At 42.3% G+C, this 15,866-nt stretch overlaps 1 protein-coding gene across 1 annotated transcript in view; it reads left to right on the plus strand.

Annotated features, from left to right (window-relative positions):
• The window catches only part of BAIAP3 (BAI1 associated protein 3), a 368,143-nt gene that overhangs the window by 272,590 nt on the left and 79,687 nt on the right, over positions 1-15,866 (plus strand). The window contains exons 13-14 of the mRNA XM_040356725.1: positions 6,239-6,331; positions 9,221-9,324. Of these exons, the coding sequence (XP_040212659.1) occupies positions 6,239-6,331; positions 9,221-9,324 (197 nt within the window). The remainder of the gene's footprint in view (positions 1-6,238; positions 6,332-9,220; positions 9,325-15,866) is intronic.

Raw genomic sequence — 15,866 nt, forward strand, 5'->3', positions numbered from 1 at the left:
GCAAGATCGTGACAATGAAGTCGGGATCTGCCCACATTCTGAGTTAAACTGTTAGAAATAGCTAAATTGATTTATAGAAATAGAATCTGTCTGTTCCTCTGCTGATATTTCGAGGAGGATTGACAAGAGAATAGAACTGTTCAAAACATCATCTTTTTGTGATATCTCAGGGGGATCTAATTAGGCCTCCCCTGCTTCAAAAATAAAAGCCGGGGTATTCCAGCACTGGCAGAGAGAAACTCTGTATATGAGAATATGTTGTGTTTTCAAAACAAAAGCTGCTTGTCACGCCATCATGGAGTACCTCATTTAAGCCCAGTACTCCAACAAGGGAGAACATGTATTAAAGCTGAACTCCAGAAAACAAAAAAGTCCTCCCCTGCAGTGGGGCTGCATCTACACTGCAAGGGTTAACTGCTTGTGTATGCCTAGGGCACCGTGAAAAGCACTTTTACTTACCTGATCCTCCACTTCTGCAGGCCTTCTTTGTTGATAGTTCCTGCAACCTCTTTTCCCCTATGCTCCTGCAGTTTAAGGTCCTCTGACATCATCAAGACTATTGCAGGGACCATAGTCCGGCCTGACAAGGGACACTGCTGGAGCGGGGGGGGGGAGCATTGTTTGTGAGGGGAGAAGAGAATCAGGTAAGTAAATGTGCTTTTCCTGTCCCCTAGACCAGGGGGTCACCAAACTTTCTAAACAAAGGGACAGTTTACTGTCACTCAGACTTCAGGGAGCCAGACTGTGTCCAGTGGGAATATAACATGCCCCACCACCAGGGAGTGAACACTTTTTCAGGCTCAGGGGTCAGTTAGAGTAAGAAAATTAAGTTGCGGCTGTGGTCAGTAGGAGGAGGAATAATGCCCCCTTATTGGCATCAGTGGGAAGAATAGATTGGTATCAGTGGGAAAAATAGTGAACCCATCATTGGTATAAGAAATACTGTAGCTCCATTGTTGGTGTCAGTGGGAGGAGTAGTGCCAGATTGTTTATATCAGTCGATGAAATAGTGCCTCTTTGTTGGTATTAGTGAAAGGAATAGCTCCGTTGTAAGTGTTAGTGGAAGAAATAATGCCAGATTGTTTATATCAGTTATCAGGAGAAATAGTGCTGCATCATTGGTATTAGTGAAAGGAATAATGCCCTATCATTGGTATTATTGAGAGGAAAAGCTCCATCATTGGCATCAGTGGGAGGAATAGTGCCCCATTGTTGGTGTCAGTGGAAGGAAAGGGCCCCCTTGTTGGTATCAGTGGGATTAATAGTGCCCACTGTTGGTGTCAGTGGAAGGAATAGTGCTTCATAGTTGTTGTCAGTGGGAGAAATAGTGCCCACTGTAGGTGTCAGTGGAAGGATAAGTGCCCCCTTGTTGGTATCAGTGGGATGAATAGTGCCCACTGTTGGTGTCAGTGGAAGGAATAGTGCTTCATAGTTGTTGTCAGTGGGAGGAATAGTGCTGTGCATCAGTGGGAGGAATAGTGTATCATATCAGTAGGAGGAAAAGTGCCCCAAGGGCCAGATAAAGGCAAGCAAAGGGCCACATCTGGGCCTCGAGCCACAGTTTAGAGACCACTGCCCTAGACTAAACAAGCTGTTAACTTTTTAGTTTCATAGGGTTCAGCTTCAAGGTCACTGATCTAGTTGATTATGGCTTTGGAAAGTGTATGTTAACAAATAAGGAGAAGCTCTGTTCACTTTGAATACCCAATCTTGTGCAAGGGAAATCAAATAAAAACACAATATAAACACAATATCATAATCATACAGTACAGGACGTAGGATCTGTATACACCAATTATGTGCAAGTTTGACCTTTTTCCCTTATTTATTATTATGTAATTACCAACCCTTTAATTGGCACAATAGCAGTAGCAGACTGGTTACAGATTGCAGAGTTTATGAGTGCATAGTAGTATATACCTTTAAGTGTACATTGCTTTGCTTACTGATTTATGCAACCACAGGTGTCTGTGTGCACACAGGCAGACATTTTTCCCTATAAAGTACCTGTCAAAAAAAGGTGAATACTCACCTTTCTGACAGGTGAAGTGTTAAAATTTCCCACTATTGCTACATTCTGTGCATTGTTGCTATCTAGCACTTTTGGTTGTGTGGGATAGTATGTTCCCCGTGGGCCACTATAGTTCCTTCATCTGACACATTCATTACTAGTAGGGATGAGCCGAACACCCCACGTTCGGTTCGCACCAGAACCTTTGAAAAGACTGACCATTCGCACGAACATTTAGAACCCCATTGACGTCTATGGGACTCGAACGTTCGAATTCAAAAGTGCTCATTTTAAAGCGGTAGTTCACCCTCCTTTCCATCATTAGACCATTAAATTCGGCATCGTAGCGCGAGCTACGGTATGCCGGTCTTAAATTTTTAATCCCCGTACTCACTGTGGTATCGTTGATTGAAGAATCCGACTCCCGCGGGGAATGGGCGTGCCTATGGAGAGGGAGGATGATTGACGGCCGGCTCTGGCACGTCACGCTCCCCGAAGACAGCCGGAGTAGGTCTCGGCTATTCACGACGCCTGCGCACAGGCTATGCGCAGGCGCCGTGAATAGCCAAGCCTATTTCGGCTATTTCCAGAGAAGCGTGACGTGCCAGGGCCGGCCGTCAATCACCTTCTCTCACCATAGGAACGCCCATTCCCCGGATTCTTCAATCAGCGATACCACAGTGAGTACGGGCATAAAAAATGTAAGACCGGCATACCGTAGCTCGCGCTACGATGCCGAATTTAATTGTCTAATAAAAAAAAACTTTTATTTTTTTTTTAACAGGGCGAACCCCCGCTTTAAAGGCTAATATGCAAGTTATTGTCGTAAAACGCCGTTGAGAACCCGGGTCTTGCCCCAGGGAACATGTATCAATGGAAAAAAAGTTTTAAAAACGGTTGTTTTTTCTGGAGCAGTGATTTTAATGATGCTTAAATATTGTACCTGCTGGGTGTCTATAGTATGCCTGTGTGGTGGCACGTGTTTAGAACTGTCCCTGCACAAAATGAGATTACTATAAGAAAAAGGTAATTTAAAACTGCTTGCGGCTTTAATGTAATGTCTGGTCCCTGCAATATGGATGAAAATCATTGAGAAAAATAGCAGACACAGACAGTACACACACCACGTAGCTTTAGGTGCACACTGCAGAGGACACGGGCAGTACACACACCACGTAGCTTTAGGTGCACACTGCAGAGGACACAGGCAGTACACACCACGTAGCTTTAGGTGCACACTGCAGAGGACACAGGCAGTACACCACGTGAGAATACTGCTTACCTGCCTGACAGTAAAGTAGGAAGTGTGGATCTAGCTAAACTATACAGTGTATAAATATATATATACACAACACCTGGGATGCATATATATCCTCTACACACTGTTAGCCAGATTCAGGTAGACGTGCCTAACGTTAGGCAGGTGTAGCGTATCTCATATACGCTACGCCGCCGTAAGTTAGAGAGGCAAGTGCTGTATTCACAAAGCACTTGCGTCCTAAGTTACGGCGGTGTAGCGTAAATGTGCCGTCCGTGGACATAACCCAGTGCGCATGCTCCAAATTACGACGCAAAGACTCATTGCTTTCGGCGTGTACGTAAATTATGGCCAGCCCCATTCACAGACGACTTACGCAAACAACGTAAAAATTCGACTCGGTTCCGACGTCCATACTTAACATTGGCTGGGCCATCTTTTTGGTGGTTTATCTCTACGCCTGAAAACGCCTTACGTAAACGGCATATCTTTACTGCGACGGGCAAGCGTACGTTCGTGAATAGGCGTATCTCGCTGATTTACGCATTCTAAGCGTAAATCAGCGTACACGCCCCTAGCGGCCAGCATAAATAGACAGCTAAGATACGACGGCGCCGGCGGTCGTATCTTAGAAACATTTAAGCGTATCTCAATTTGAGAATACACTTAAATATACCACCCTGGCTTTGGCCAATTATGGCTCTCTGTTTTTTGCAAGCTGTGATTGGCCAAGCATGCGGGTCAATCATCAGCCAGCAATGCACTGCAATGCCGCAGTGAATTATGGGCCGTAAAACGCCATTAGAATTTGGCGCAAACGGCCCAAAACTTTCGTAATTCGCCGAACGATCGATCATACGATGTTCGAGTCGAACATGAGTTCGACTCGAATACGAATCTCATCCCTAATCACCAGTGTGTTCTGTAGTGACATAGAACTGGCGGAAAATATACAGTGGTCAGGACACTCTTTGTTACACAGAGCTCAGCGAGAAATTTAAGTTTCAACATGCATCCTGGCAAATATGGGGTTTTATAATAATTTTTTCCATAAATTATTATTGTTATATAGGAGAAGCTGATAGAGAAAATCAAATTTCAGTAGTTAGGTGGAGGTGGGATATGCTTCTCTAAAGAGACAGGTTTTCAGGGATCGAATAAGGGTGGCTAGAGTAGGAGATAGATAGATTGGATTAGGATGTTCCAGAGGATGGGGGAGGCTCTGGAGAAGTCCTGTACGTGAGCATAGGAGGAGGTGACAAGGGAGCTTGAGAACAAGAGGTCTTTGGAGAAGTGGAGATAACAATTTAGTTGGCATTTTGAGACTAGGTTATTGTAGTAGCTTGGGATAGAGTCGTAAATGACTTTGTAGGTTGTTGTTGGTATTGAGCAGAAGCCAATAAAGGGACTGGCAGAGAGGGGTAGTCGACACTGAATGGTTGGTAAAGCCAGTTACACATTGCAGTTTTTTTTTCCCTGCAACACGATGGGTTGCACGGAAAAAAAAAACGCAGCTGTGGTCAGAGACACTGTACTAATGATCCGACATTAGTGTAGAAATCTCCCCTACTGAGCTCTTGTGTTCTAACAGGGGGACGATACCCCAACAGAACACTCATATTAGTGCTCTCTGCCATTGGCTGAGAGTGCTGATCGGGAGTCGTCAGCTGCTGTTTTTCACATGGCCGATTTTTTTAATCGGCTGATGTCTCCCAACAGTCGTCCCGTGTGTACCCGGCTTTAGGTGGAGGACTCTAGTGACAGCATTCATGATAGACTGAAGGTAGGATAGCCTGTGTAAGGCTGGTTTCACACTAAAGCATGCATCGTCTCACAGCAGAAGTCCGGCACGTCTCCATTCACTGTCAGGTCTGATTTCAGCCTGAATTTTTGAATTGAATTCGGACCTGAAATGGGCCAAAAGATTCACAGGGCTCCTGTGCTATTCACACCAGAGCTGCTGTGGGGATGTGTGAACAAGCTCCATAGAGAGCCGGTCACACTCTCCTGCTATGCGAATAGGATGTGGGGAAACCTACATCCATATCGCATTGGTGTGAACCCAGTCTAAAGGTAGGCCAGTGAGGAGAGAGTTGGAGCAGTCAGGGCGACAGATAACCAGGGCGTGAATTACAAACGTTGTCATGTCATTGGTTAAGAAGGTGTGTATTCTGGAGATGTTACTGAGGTTGCAAGATTTGGACAGTGATTGGTATTAGTATTTTACAGTTACATTACAGTAAGGAAGTGTCAAGATTGCTTTAGGGCATACATGTTAATGCACCAAAGGGCATTGGCATAACCTGAAATGGTCCTACAAGTTTTTGATGGTAAATACAGATATACTTTACTGACTTTTGAAGGAATGTATACATTTCAGAAGGTGTCATTATACTTATTTTCCTGTAGTTGCTCTGCCAGAGCTGTGACACACACCAACCAACCTCTCAGTCTGGGTTTGTTAAATCATTATTTGACAGAAAAATAGATGTGTAGAATGCCTGGCCAATAGATGGAATACAAAAATAAAGCAATATACATATTCTTGAAATAAATACAGATTTATTCAGGGGTAAACCATTAATTAAGTAAAACAAGTGGCCTGTACCAACCACTGTGCCCTTGTCCAATTATGGTTAACTCAATAGAATTTTAAAAATATGTTTTGCAGCTTGATATTGTGAGATGAAGGACAAAGGATTAATAATAGGATGGATTTACAAGAAATTTATGCCTTTGTATGTCACATAAGCAGCACATTCCAGTTTCTTAAAGCTGTTTTTAGTACAGCATTTCAGTATCACACCCATTGTCTGAAAAATGTACTAAATGATTTAATCTACGTGTTAAATGCCCAATCTTCTCATCCACATGCTTTGCCAGGAAACAGGTCTCAGCTGTAATTTGATTCCAGCAGTATTAAAACAAATAGCATGGTGTAAATGTCTGAATTAACTAATGTGTTTCAGAGGGACACAGCGCTAAGCAAGAAGGCATCTGGCTCTGTGATTCATGAAATGCTGCTCACCCAGCTGCTCCAGTATGAACACAAGCAGGCAGAGGTAAGTACATGTCTACCTAACAAGCCCCTGCCTCTGGATTTCTGACACCTCTAGATAAAAGTGACAGATGGTTGCTGAGTGGTATCACTGACAGGTACAATTTCTTCATCAGGGAGGGAGATGTTTTTTCATTAGCTAATTTAGGCAAAAGATGGCAACTGAGTTGTGTCTTTCAACTTAAGGCCAAACTGAATGTAACATTTTTAGTAGCTCAGTCATGCTGCTAAAATCATCTGTAATTAATTGCCAAGAGTACTAGTTGCTCACTGATGGAACAAATGGCTCCCTGGCTCAAACAGTTTATCTATTGGTCAGAAATTCAGGGATTGGGTCCTTGACAGCAGTTATATTTCCCGCTCCCCGACTGCACAGAGAAAGTATAACATATTTAATATTTTTAGAAACAAAATTAAAGCTTTACAGCCACTTTAGGGCAGATGATAAGAGACGTGTTGTGTAGTCAGTGCTTCTCACCCATGCAGGGTGCGGAGTTCCAGGCTAGTTCGCTAGGAGAGGACTGATTGGCATTGGTAAGTTCTAATTTTGGACCCCGAAATCAGAGGCTTGGAGAGACTTTGGGTGGGGTAAAGAAGCTCCAAACCCTGAGTACAGAGATATTGGCCCAAAAGGGTTAACCTGCCTACAAGGAGGGGAACAGTTTAGTGTTGACTGCCTGGCACTTGGTTTGCTAAGCAAAATAAAAGGGGAATGGGAATAGGACCCAAGGTGTCCTTGCCTTCAATGAAGTGAAAGGAACAATGCAGTTTAACTTGATATAATTTTAATAGAACAATTAGTAGAAAACAATGTTTTTCATTGAAAGGAAAGCATAAACAATAGGAAATTTCAAATGGTAAAAACTGACAACGTTGTCACTTAAAAACACACACCCATGAGCTTTTCCCTTACAGCAGTCTGAAATACCCTATGTGGTTAACATGACCATGTCTAGGCAGGAAGTGATGTAACAGGAAGTAATTCCCTGAGTGTCACTCTGAATGCCTATATAAAGGATTCTGTTCAGGCAAACACTTCACCCTGAAGAAATCCACATCAAAAGTGGGTGAAACATGTTGGTGTGTGCGCCTACACATGCCCTTTGCCGATAGCCGACCTAAACTTTTCATCACCTTTTAACCCTCATCCTGTCTCCGCAAAACTGGAAATCCACAAACAACCGAAGACTGAAAGTAGATGGCCAGGCGGTCCCATGCTGGTTTTGAGTGGATGACACCCTGTGCGTGTCACCAGGACTAGGAATACAGAGATTGGCATCCTGCTTACCCATGGACTCCTGCAAAGGACTCTGGATTCATCACCTTGTCACTGAAATTGAGGACCAATTCAATATTGTCCAAACAGTCAAGCCTTGCACACACGTACGGGATTCCCGGCGGTAAAAAGTCAGCCGGGAATCCCAAGGGGAAAACCGAGAACCTGCTCGGTAACTTTTTCCCCCTACACACGACTGGGTTTCCCGACAGGAAAACTGCCATGAGAGCTTTGGTCGGGAATCCCGGCCATGTGTATGCTCCATCGCAATGTTTCCCATAGGAAAACTGCCGGGTTAAAAACCGCCAGGAATCCCGGTGGGAAAAAAAAGAGCTGGTTCTCTTTTTTTTTCCAGCAGTTTTTCTGTTGGGAAAACTATGATGCAGCATACACATGGCCAGTTTTTACCATGTGCAATTTCCTATTGTTTATGCTTTCCTTTCAATGAAAAACATTTTTTCTACTAATTGTTCTAATAAATGTATATCAGGTTAAATCGCAGATTGTTCCTTTTCCTTCATTAGAGGCAAGGACACCTTGGGTCCTATTCCCACTCCACCCTATTACCGACTGAGTCGGTAACCTGCCACCTGAATTGACCAATGATACTGGTCATCGAGACCCCACCAATTGCGTTTTTTATTGCGATTGGTTTGCTAAGCTCCTGCAGCTTTTCTTGGACCCTGAAGCAGATAGGAACTAGGTGTGGGAATGGCACTTTGGTGGTGAGATGTAATATTTCTGTCCATATACCAGAACTGCGGACTGTTTGTATTTTTTTGTTTTGCTAAAGAAAAGCTGTTATATTTTCCTGCTTTTTGAAGAATCAAGACTGTTTCTCTATTACAAAGTGGTTGGTGATCCTGAGCTCACCATATTACAATATATATATCGCAGAACATGGATAAAGATCAGGGGTTCTGACTTCACCCTGATTTTAATGGCTTCATAATTGGTCCAGGTTGCATAATATGGAAGCCAGAGATAGATGAATACATTTTCAGAAAGCAGTCAGTTGTCCGTTTACCACTCATTAGAATTCATCATTATTGTTTATTCATCTAAATGTTTTCAGCCAAAGTCTATGTCTGTTAGAAACTCACAGGTCACCTACAGAAGGTGTTCCTTAGCTTTACTAAAGTAAATTTACAATAAAACATTCTTTTAAATATAGCAATGTCGATTTTTACTTGTTTTTTTTAACCAATGAAATCCAGATGTTTATTGTCAGACCTTTTAATGATATGTTCTGTATAAATGATTACCATACAATTGACATCCAGTATTATTTAGTGATGTGTATTCAGCAGAGGTGCCCCCTGAACTTTTCAGCAGTACGCCTGGGGGTATATGTACCACTGCTTTGCTAAGTGAACAGTCTCCATTCCTTTAGTAAAGCAACCCCACTGACTTGGAACAAGAATGCAGATCAGAAGGGAATCAGATCACCCAATCTGCACATTTGTGTTGAGCCAAGGAATTAGAAATGACAGAAGTCAAATGATCGGTCAATGGCGGCATCCATACTACTAATCAGCATATATGCAGTTCAGGCTTGACAAAGGACATTCCCACAATCGGACTAATATGAAAATACTGATGGCTTTTTTCTTTTAGGTTGAGTACTGGAACTGGAAGGGAGAAATGAGCAAGCATGCATTCACATTTACATCCCACCACAGTATGCAGATGGACCTGTCCAGTTTACAGCAGGCTGTCATGTGAGTATTTACAGTAGTTACAATATTTAAAACTGTGTACAGGCGGTCCCCGAGTTATAAACAAGATAGGGTTTGTAGGTTTGTTCTTAAGTCGAAACAGGTACATTTTTTAAGTGTAGCTCCAGCCAAAGAAAATTTTAAGCTTTTTGGATAGCATAGGGAAGAGTTATCACCCCTGTAATGTTTGTTTTGCTGTCTGTGCCCCTGTTCAGAAGATTTCACCTCACTTACTGTCCCAATGACAATTGGATTTTACACACATGCAAGTGATATTTTTTTTCTGCCTTTAAATGCTCCTGCCTCTAAATGCTTGTCAATACCAATGTGTACATATAGCGGGAGATTTACTAAAACTGAAGCACTTAGAATCTGATGCAGCTGTAAATGGTAGCTAATCCGCTTCAGCTGAACTCGCACAATTTCAAACCTGCATTTCTTTTAGAGGCGATTTGAAAGACATCTGTGCGGGTTCATGTACAGATGTCTGTTGAAATCACCCCCGAAGTCTCAAAAGTAGTGCAGAAACTACTTTTGGAAATTGGTGCGTCGCCGCAAAGTCGGCATCGCACCGATTCGGACAGTATCATTGCTGGCAATAGGGTCCGATTTGGCATGCAATTTGACCTGTCAAATCGCCCCGATGTGAACAGGGGCTCAAATGGAAGCTGATTGGTTTCTGTGCAGAGCTGCACAGATTTTGCATGCTCCAGTTTTACTACCCCCCCCCCCCCTGCACAGGCTAACATAGAGGGGCATTTAGAGGCATAGAAAACAAACGTCAAATGCCTGAAAAAGCAGTGTTTTTGACATCCTGTGGGCATGAAGCTTTATACATAAGGTGTCACACTAGATAGCAGGATTCTGTTACTTAAAGGTAATGTATAATGTTTTTTTAGTGCCCATTTATATATATCTGTGCAGAGCATAATTGCCCATTGCATTAAAATATAAGTTCAGGCATACAAAAAAATAAACGATCATACTCACCTAGATGGCTACAACACCAATCCCAGCTGCAGATGTCTGTCAATGGCTCTACAATGAGAACTGAGCGATCAAAAAATGCTGATCACTTAGTTCTCAGTAATCAGTTTGCAGAGAAGCAGTGACTGCCAATCATTGTCACTCCACTATTCCCCTCCAACGCTCACTAGAGCACCGGTCTGTGAAGGGGCAGGAGCTGCTGGTTAAGTCTGCCAGCGGCTCGCTGCGAGGCTGAGCCAGCTGCCAGTCCAGGCATCTGGGTGAATCCTGACTGTAAAGCTTTGATCTTTCCATAACCTTGACTGGCTGAGTGATGTCAGCTGACAACAGACTTTAGCCTGCTGCCAGCTGAAAATGGGTCAGAGGAATGTAGCTCTTTCATTTGCATGGGAAGGTGCTGTGAGGGGCTATTCAGAATAAATGGCACTGCAATACGCCAACATGCACAAAGTGTGTTTCAGTAATAAGCTGCAATACAATATTGTAAATTAACGTGTTTGAACATGCAACAAAAATAGGTTAGATGTAATAAATCTCATAATTTTGTTAATATTTTAATCAGGGCTTTTTTCTCAGGGTGCAGGTAATCCCCCATTCAAGTCACCCATTGTCCCACCCCACCCACCCCCGCAAGCAACAAACAGTAGATCTGCAAGTAACCAACATCAATAGAACCTCCAGCAGCCAGCAACAATTGACCCCTCGCTCAACATTAGATCCCTACCAGTAATGATTGACCCCCTAGCACCATAAGACCTTTCCCCACCAGCAACAGTATACCTTGCCCGCATCAATAGACCTCCTAGCGTAAATAGATCCCCCAGCAGTCAGCAGCAGTAGACCCTCCAGCACACTCCAGCACTCCATTCAGTACTAGAGATGCCAGAACTGCTTTCCTCCGTGTTCCAGCAACAACAAAAAAATGCCCTTGTTTTTATAATCTTGTATCTTTTGCAATGTACATAGGGAAAAAACTAATTTGTTCATTAAATAGGTTGTTTCTGCTTTCTCCTTTGGAGTGTGACACAATGGTTGTGCTTTACTGACCCTTCTTACAATCCAAGCCTATGAGTTGGCCAACTCATTGAAAAATGCATTCCCTTTATGCCAGTTATCTTCTCTCGACAGCTGTTAAGCAATTACAGTCTTTGTGGTCGCTAATCCACTCTAGTCCTAGTGGGCAATCTACAACTTCTATGTTTATATAATATAAAAAAAGAAGAGCAATCTTGTAAAAATGTGAAAGTCACAAAAAAAATGGCATTCCTTTAAATCGGTTAAAGGCTAGATTCAAGCTTGTAGTTGCATTCAGGCACGCAAGATGCATCCTGACTGTCTTTATTTTTTTTTACAAAGGGACTATTGTGCTGCAAACATGGCACCATTGACTTGAGTGGGTGAAATTGACAGGTAGTGACTGTCAACTTGGCATGCAAAGCATCGCAGCCACAGCATGTGAACAGTCCACTCTGGCTGTATTGAAGACAATTGGTGGACAATTTTGGGGGGATGGTAAAACTGCCCATGTGAAAGAGGCCTTAAACCCAAAACAAGAATGTAATTATATTGCAGCTAACAAATTCTTTAATGTAGTACATAGTTAGTCAGATTGAAAAAAGACACTAGTGCATCTATCAACCAATTTAAAAAATATGGCTGCATTAGTTTCCTTTTTTTTTTTGTTTTTTTCCTGGACTTTCATCTGATGATCCAGCCAGTTTCAACTTCCTTTAAAGTGGTTGTAAAGTCTATGCATGAAGATAAAAAGCCTTCTGTGTGAAAAATGGATGAACGACCTTGGTTTCTATATACCGTATTTATCGGCGTATACTGCGCACTTTTTTGCCCTGAAAATCAGGGCAAAATCGTGGGTGCGCGATATACGCTGTTACCCGCTTTCCCGCGCCGAGTTTGAACACTGCGCCGGCATATACCGAGCGCAGTACACTCGTGTATAGTCGGGCAGGCTGGGCTCCTCTCGCGCTCACGTCCTGGATGTACAGTCGCAACGATTAGAGTCGCAACGACTTGAGTCGCAACGATTAGAACAGTTCCATTGTCGGCAATGGGGTGTGACTTTTCATGGGATTTTGAGCTATAAAATCACATGACAAATCGCACCAGTGTGAACCAGGCCTTAATACGTAAGCCAGGCTCATCTAAATCTGCTAATGCATTTAAAACTACCCTCTCCCTTGATAATGCTGCAGTCTAAGAGTGGCTCTGTTGCTCCTCCTTCCAAAGTGGAGCCACCCTAATGCCCTGTACACATGATCAGAATTTCCGATGAAAAAAGTCAGACGGAATTTTTTCATCGGATATTCCGACCATGTGTGGGCCCCATTGGACTTTAGAAATAGAACATGTTTTATTTTTTTCCGATGGAAAAAAATCCTATCGGAATTTCCGATCGTCTGTATGGAACTCCGACGAAGAAAAAAAACATGCATGCTCAGAATCAAGTCGACGCATGCTCGGAAGCATTGAACTTCATTTTTCTCGGCTCGTTATAGTGTTTTACATCACCGCGTTTTGAATGGTCGGAATTTGGTCTGAGGCCTCGTACACACGACCGAGAAACTCGACAAGCCAATTTTCTCCATTCCCGTCAAGGAAATAGAGAACATGCTTTCTTTTTGGCTCGTCAAGTTTCTCGACAGTTTCCTCGACGAAAATGTACACACGACCGGTTTCCTCGGCATAAAAATATCTCCCAGCAAGTTTCTTGCTGGTTTTTGCCGAGAAACTCGGTCGTGTGTACGAGGCCTGACAGTGTGTATGCAAGACAGCTTGAACGTAATTCCGACGGAAAATTCCATCTGATTTTATCCCATCGGAAATTCCTATGGTGTGTGCAGGGCATAAGATGAGAAGTGTGTTACTGTCCAGATTGGCAGGTGAAAATAAAGGGAAAAAGTTTTTAAAAAGAAAAATAATGCAGACACCACATTGGTAAGATGCAATATGATATTTTTGCTAATACAAGTTAATTACTGCAGTACTAATTTAAAATGCATCCTCACTGGCAACATGCTATACTTTTCTTTAATAAAGTGGGTTAAGAGCTGACCAGTCTCGATACTAATCAATTACCAGAAGAAAGGAGGGATACAAGAGGAAACATTAGGGGAAAGGTACCTCTAAGAAAAACAGTTTTTTTCAAGCAAAATCCCGAGGATGGTCTCCTATAACCATCAAGACATAAACCCATTGTTGGATACAACATTATCCAGGTGCATCTTACTTTTGACATTTATCTTGTCAGAAGCTATATCTTGCCTCAGCTGCTCACACCTCAAATGAACTGCATGGAACTTTTATTAAATCCTCTGAATGACATCTAGAGCTAGTGAGAGAAAATGTCAGATCCCATTGATTCACGTACTACAGTGATATGGAATAAAGCATCGGCACATCCATCTAATCCACTTTAGGGGCATGCTGGATACTTATTGATTCAGCAGCACCTGGAGGGTTCTTGCTATTCTGTTCTAGACACCAGAGGGGTTATATTACTCGCCAAACTATTTTGCCTTATCATCACAAGTTACTTTGATTAAGACATAATAGATTGATTTTATATAGAGTTTTCCCAGAGAGCAACCATTCTTGCGAACAGTTTAATAAGAAAGATGTCTGTCAAATAAATGCATATTTTGAGTAAAGTATAGAAATAAATGATTGGAGCATTCAAACTCAAACTTCTAAGTCTAGTCCCTACAGAGCTCTCAGTGTGGATGCTACAGCTTGGTCAGAAGCTTATTTGTTCAGCCTGTCCGTAGGGGGCGTATGGGTGCCACCCTCCTAATCAACATGCGGGGCCCCCGGATGCATGGATTTCAATGAGGCTCTAATTGGCTTCAAAAAAGGGTGGGCCCCCGAGCCCACCCACTTGTGTGACAATATCCAATGAATATTGGCTGTTGTCTTCCAGATTCTCCTCCCGACCAATCAGGAAGCAGTTCCTGAGACCCATTTGGCCAGGGAGTCTTAGAACTTCTGGCCAATCAGATCTCGGTCAGGACCCACTTCCTGTTCAGCCTTTCAGCCTGGAGGAGAAGCAATGGCCCCAGGGCGAGGAGCTGCAGCCCGGATCTATGTCTGCCTAATCTGCCTCCTTCCAAAGGTAAGGGGGGGTCGCTGCATTCCTGTCTGTCTCCTGCAGGGGGATCTCTGCACTCCTTTCGTTCTCCCACGCGGGGGGGGGGGTTGGTTTGCCGCCCCCCCAACATATTGGGCACCAGCCGCCACTGGGAGTAACAACTTACAACCCTGCAGTTTAGATCTAACAATCCTAATATAGACAAAGTTTGGATACATGTCTATCATCTGTCAAAACTACACACAGGATACATGATTACAAAAAGATATAACAAAGGTTAACAATTGTGACCATATATAGTGTTGTGCGTTTGACAGCAGGAATTACCTGAACGATAATTATATTGAGTAGTTTTCACCAATCAAATTTATTTTTCAAAAACACAGCTCTAGCGATATGAATACAGACTAAATATGGAATATTTATTTACTAGACATGTATTCACAATAAATAGTTATTTGTATGAATGGACATAAAAAAAATCTTACATAAAATGCAAAATCAAAATGCAATAAATCAATAATAGGTATTTTCAAATAGAATCAAGAAAGATCAACGTAACATATTACCCTTCCAAAATGGCTGCTGGCTTACAGTGGTCGTTAACAGAGTCCCCTAAAATGACTGCCTTTCCTAAAATGGTGTCTCCTCAAGGTGGAGCTGTGTTTTGGTGTCCTCAAAGAGTCAAATGATGACGCATGATTATAAGTGTATAAGGTGTGTGTGAAGGGTGATGGATGAAGTAAAGTCCCAGTGTGAATGACGTGTGTCTAGTACACCTAATGGCTTCCTCTCCTGGTCCTATTCTGTTCTGGATAATACTGTACTGTACTGTTACTGGTACTGTTCTGGATAATAAGCTCATAAAAATTTGAATACGCCTAGCCCAGAAGGTGGAACTTATTTTCATTGGTTCATGTGGCTAAATATTCCATTATTTGTTTAGGCATTGCCTTTCTTAGCCACCAAGTGTCAACCTAGGAAAATGGATATATTTGTTTAAAATTTTTCTAAAAATAATTTGTTATAAGAATGTCCATTTTCTCATGGTACAGGCATGACCATATGATATTTCTAATATATATCTGTAATATTTAGGACATTTATAATGCAGCAACATTTCAAACATAAATATATTGATTAGGAAGAGTTGTTTTATATATATATATATTATGATTTTATGATTAATTATACATCTAAGTAAAATAATAAAACTATATGGGGATATATATGGTTATAGTATATATATTTAAACATAATAATTTTTATATTTAAACTATTTCTACATATATAGCTGGATTCAGATAGAGTTAGGCCGGCGTATCAGTAGATACGCCGACCTAACTCGGAATCGGCGCCGACCTAAGTTTAAGTGTATTCTCAAACTGAGATACACTTAAACCTATCTTGCTTGCGCCGTCGTATCTTAGGGTGCAATATTTAGGCTGGCCGCTAG

The sequence above is a fragment of the Rana temporaria genome, chromosome 6, assembly GCF_905171775.1.
Source record: "Rana temporaria chromosome 6, aRanTem1.1, whole genome shotgun sequence".
In the NCBI taxonomy this organism is placed as follows: domain Eukaryota; kingdom Metazoa; phylum Chordata; class Amphibia; order Anura; family Ranidae; genus Rana; species Rana temporaria.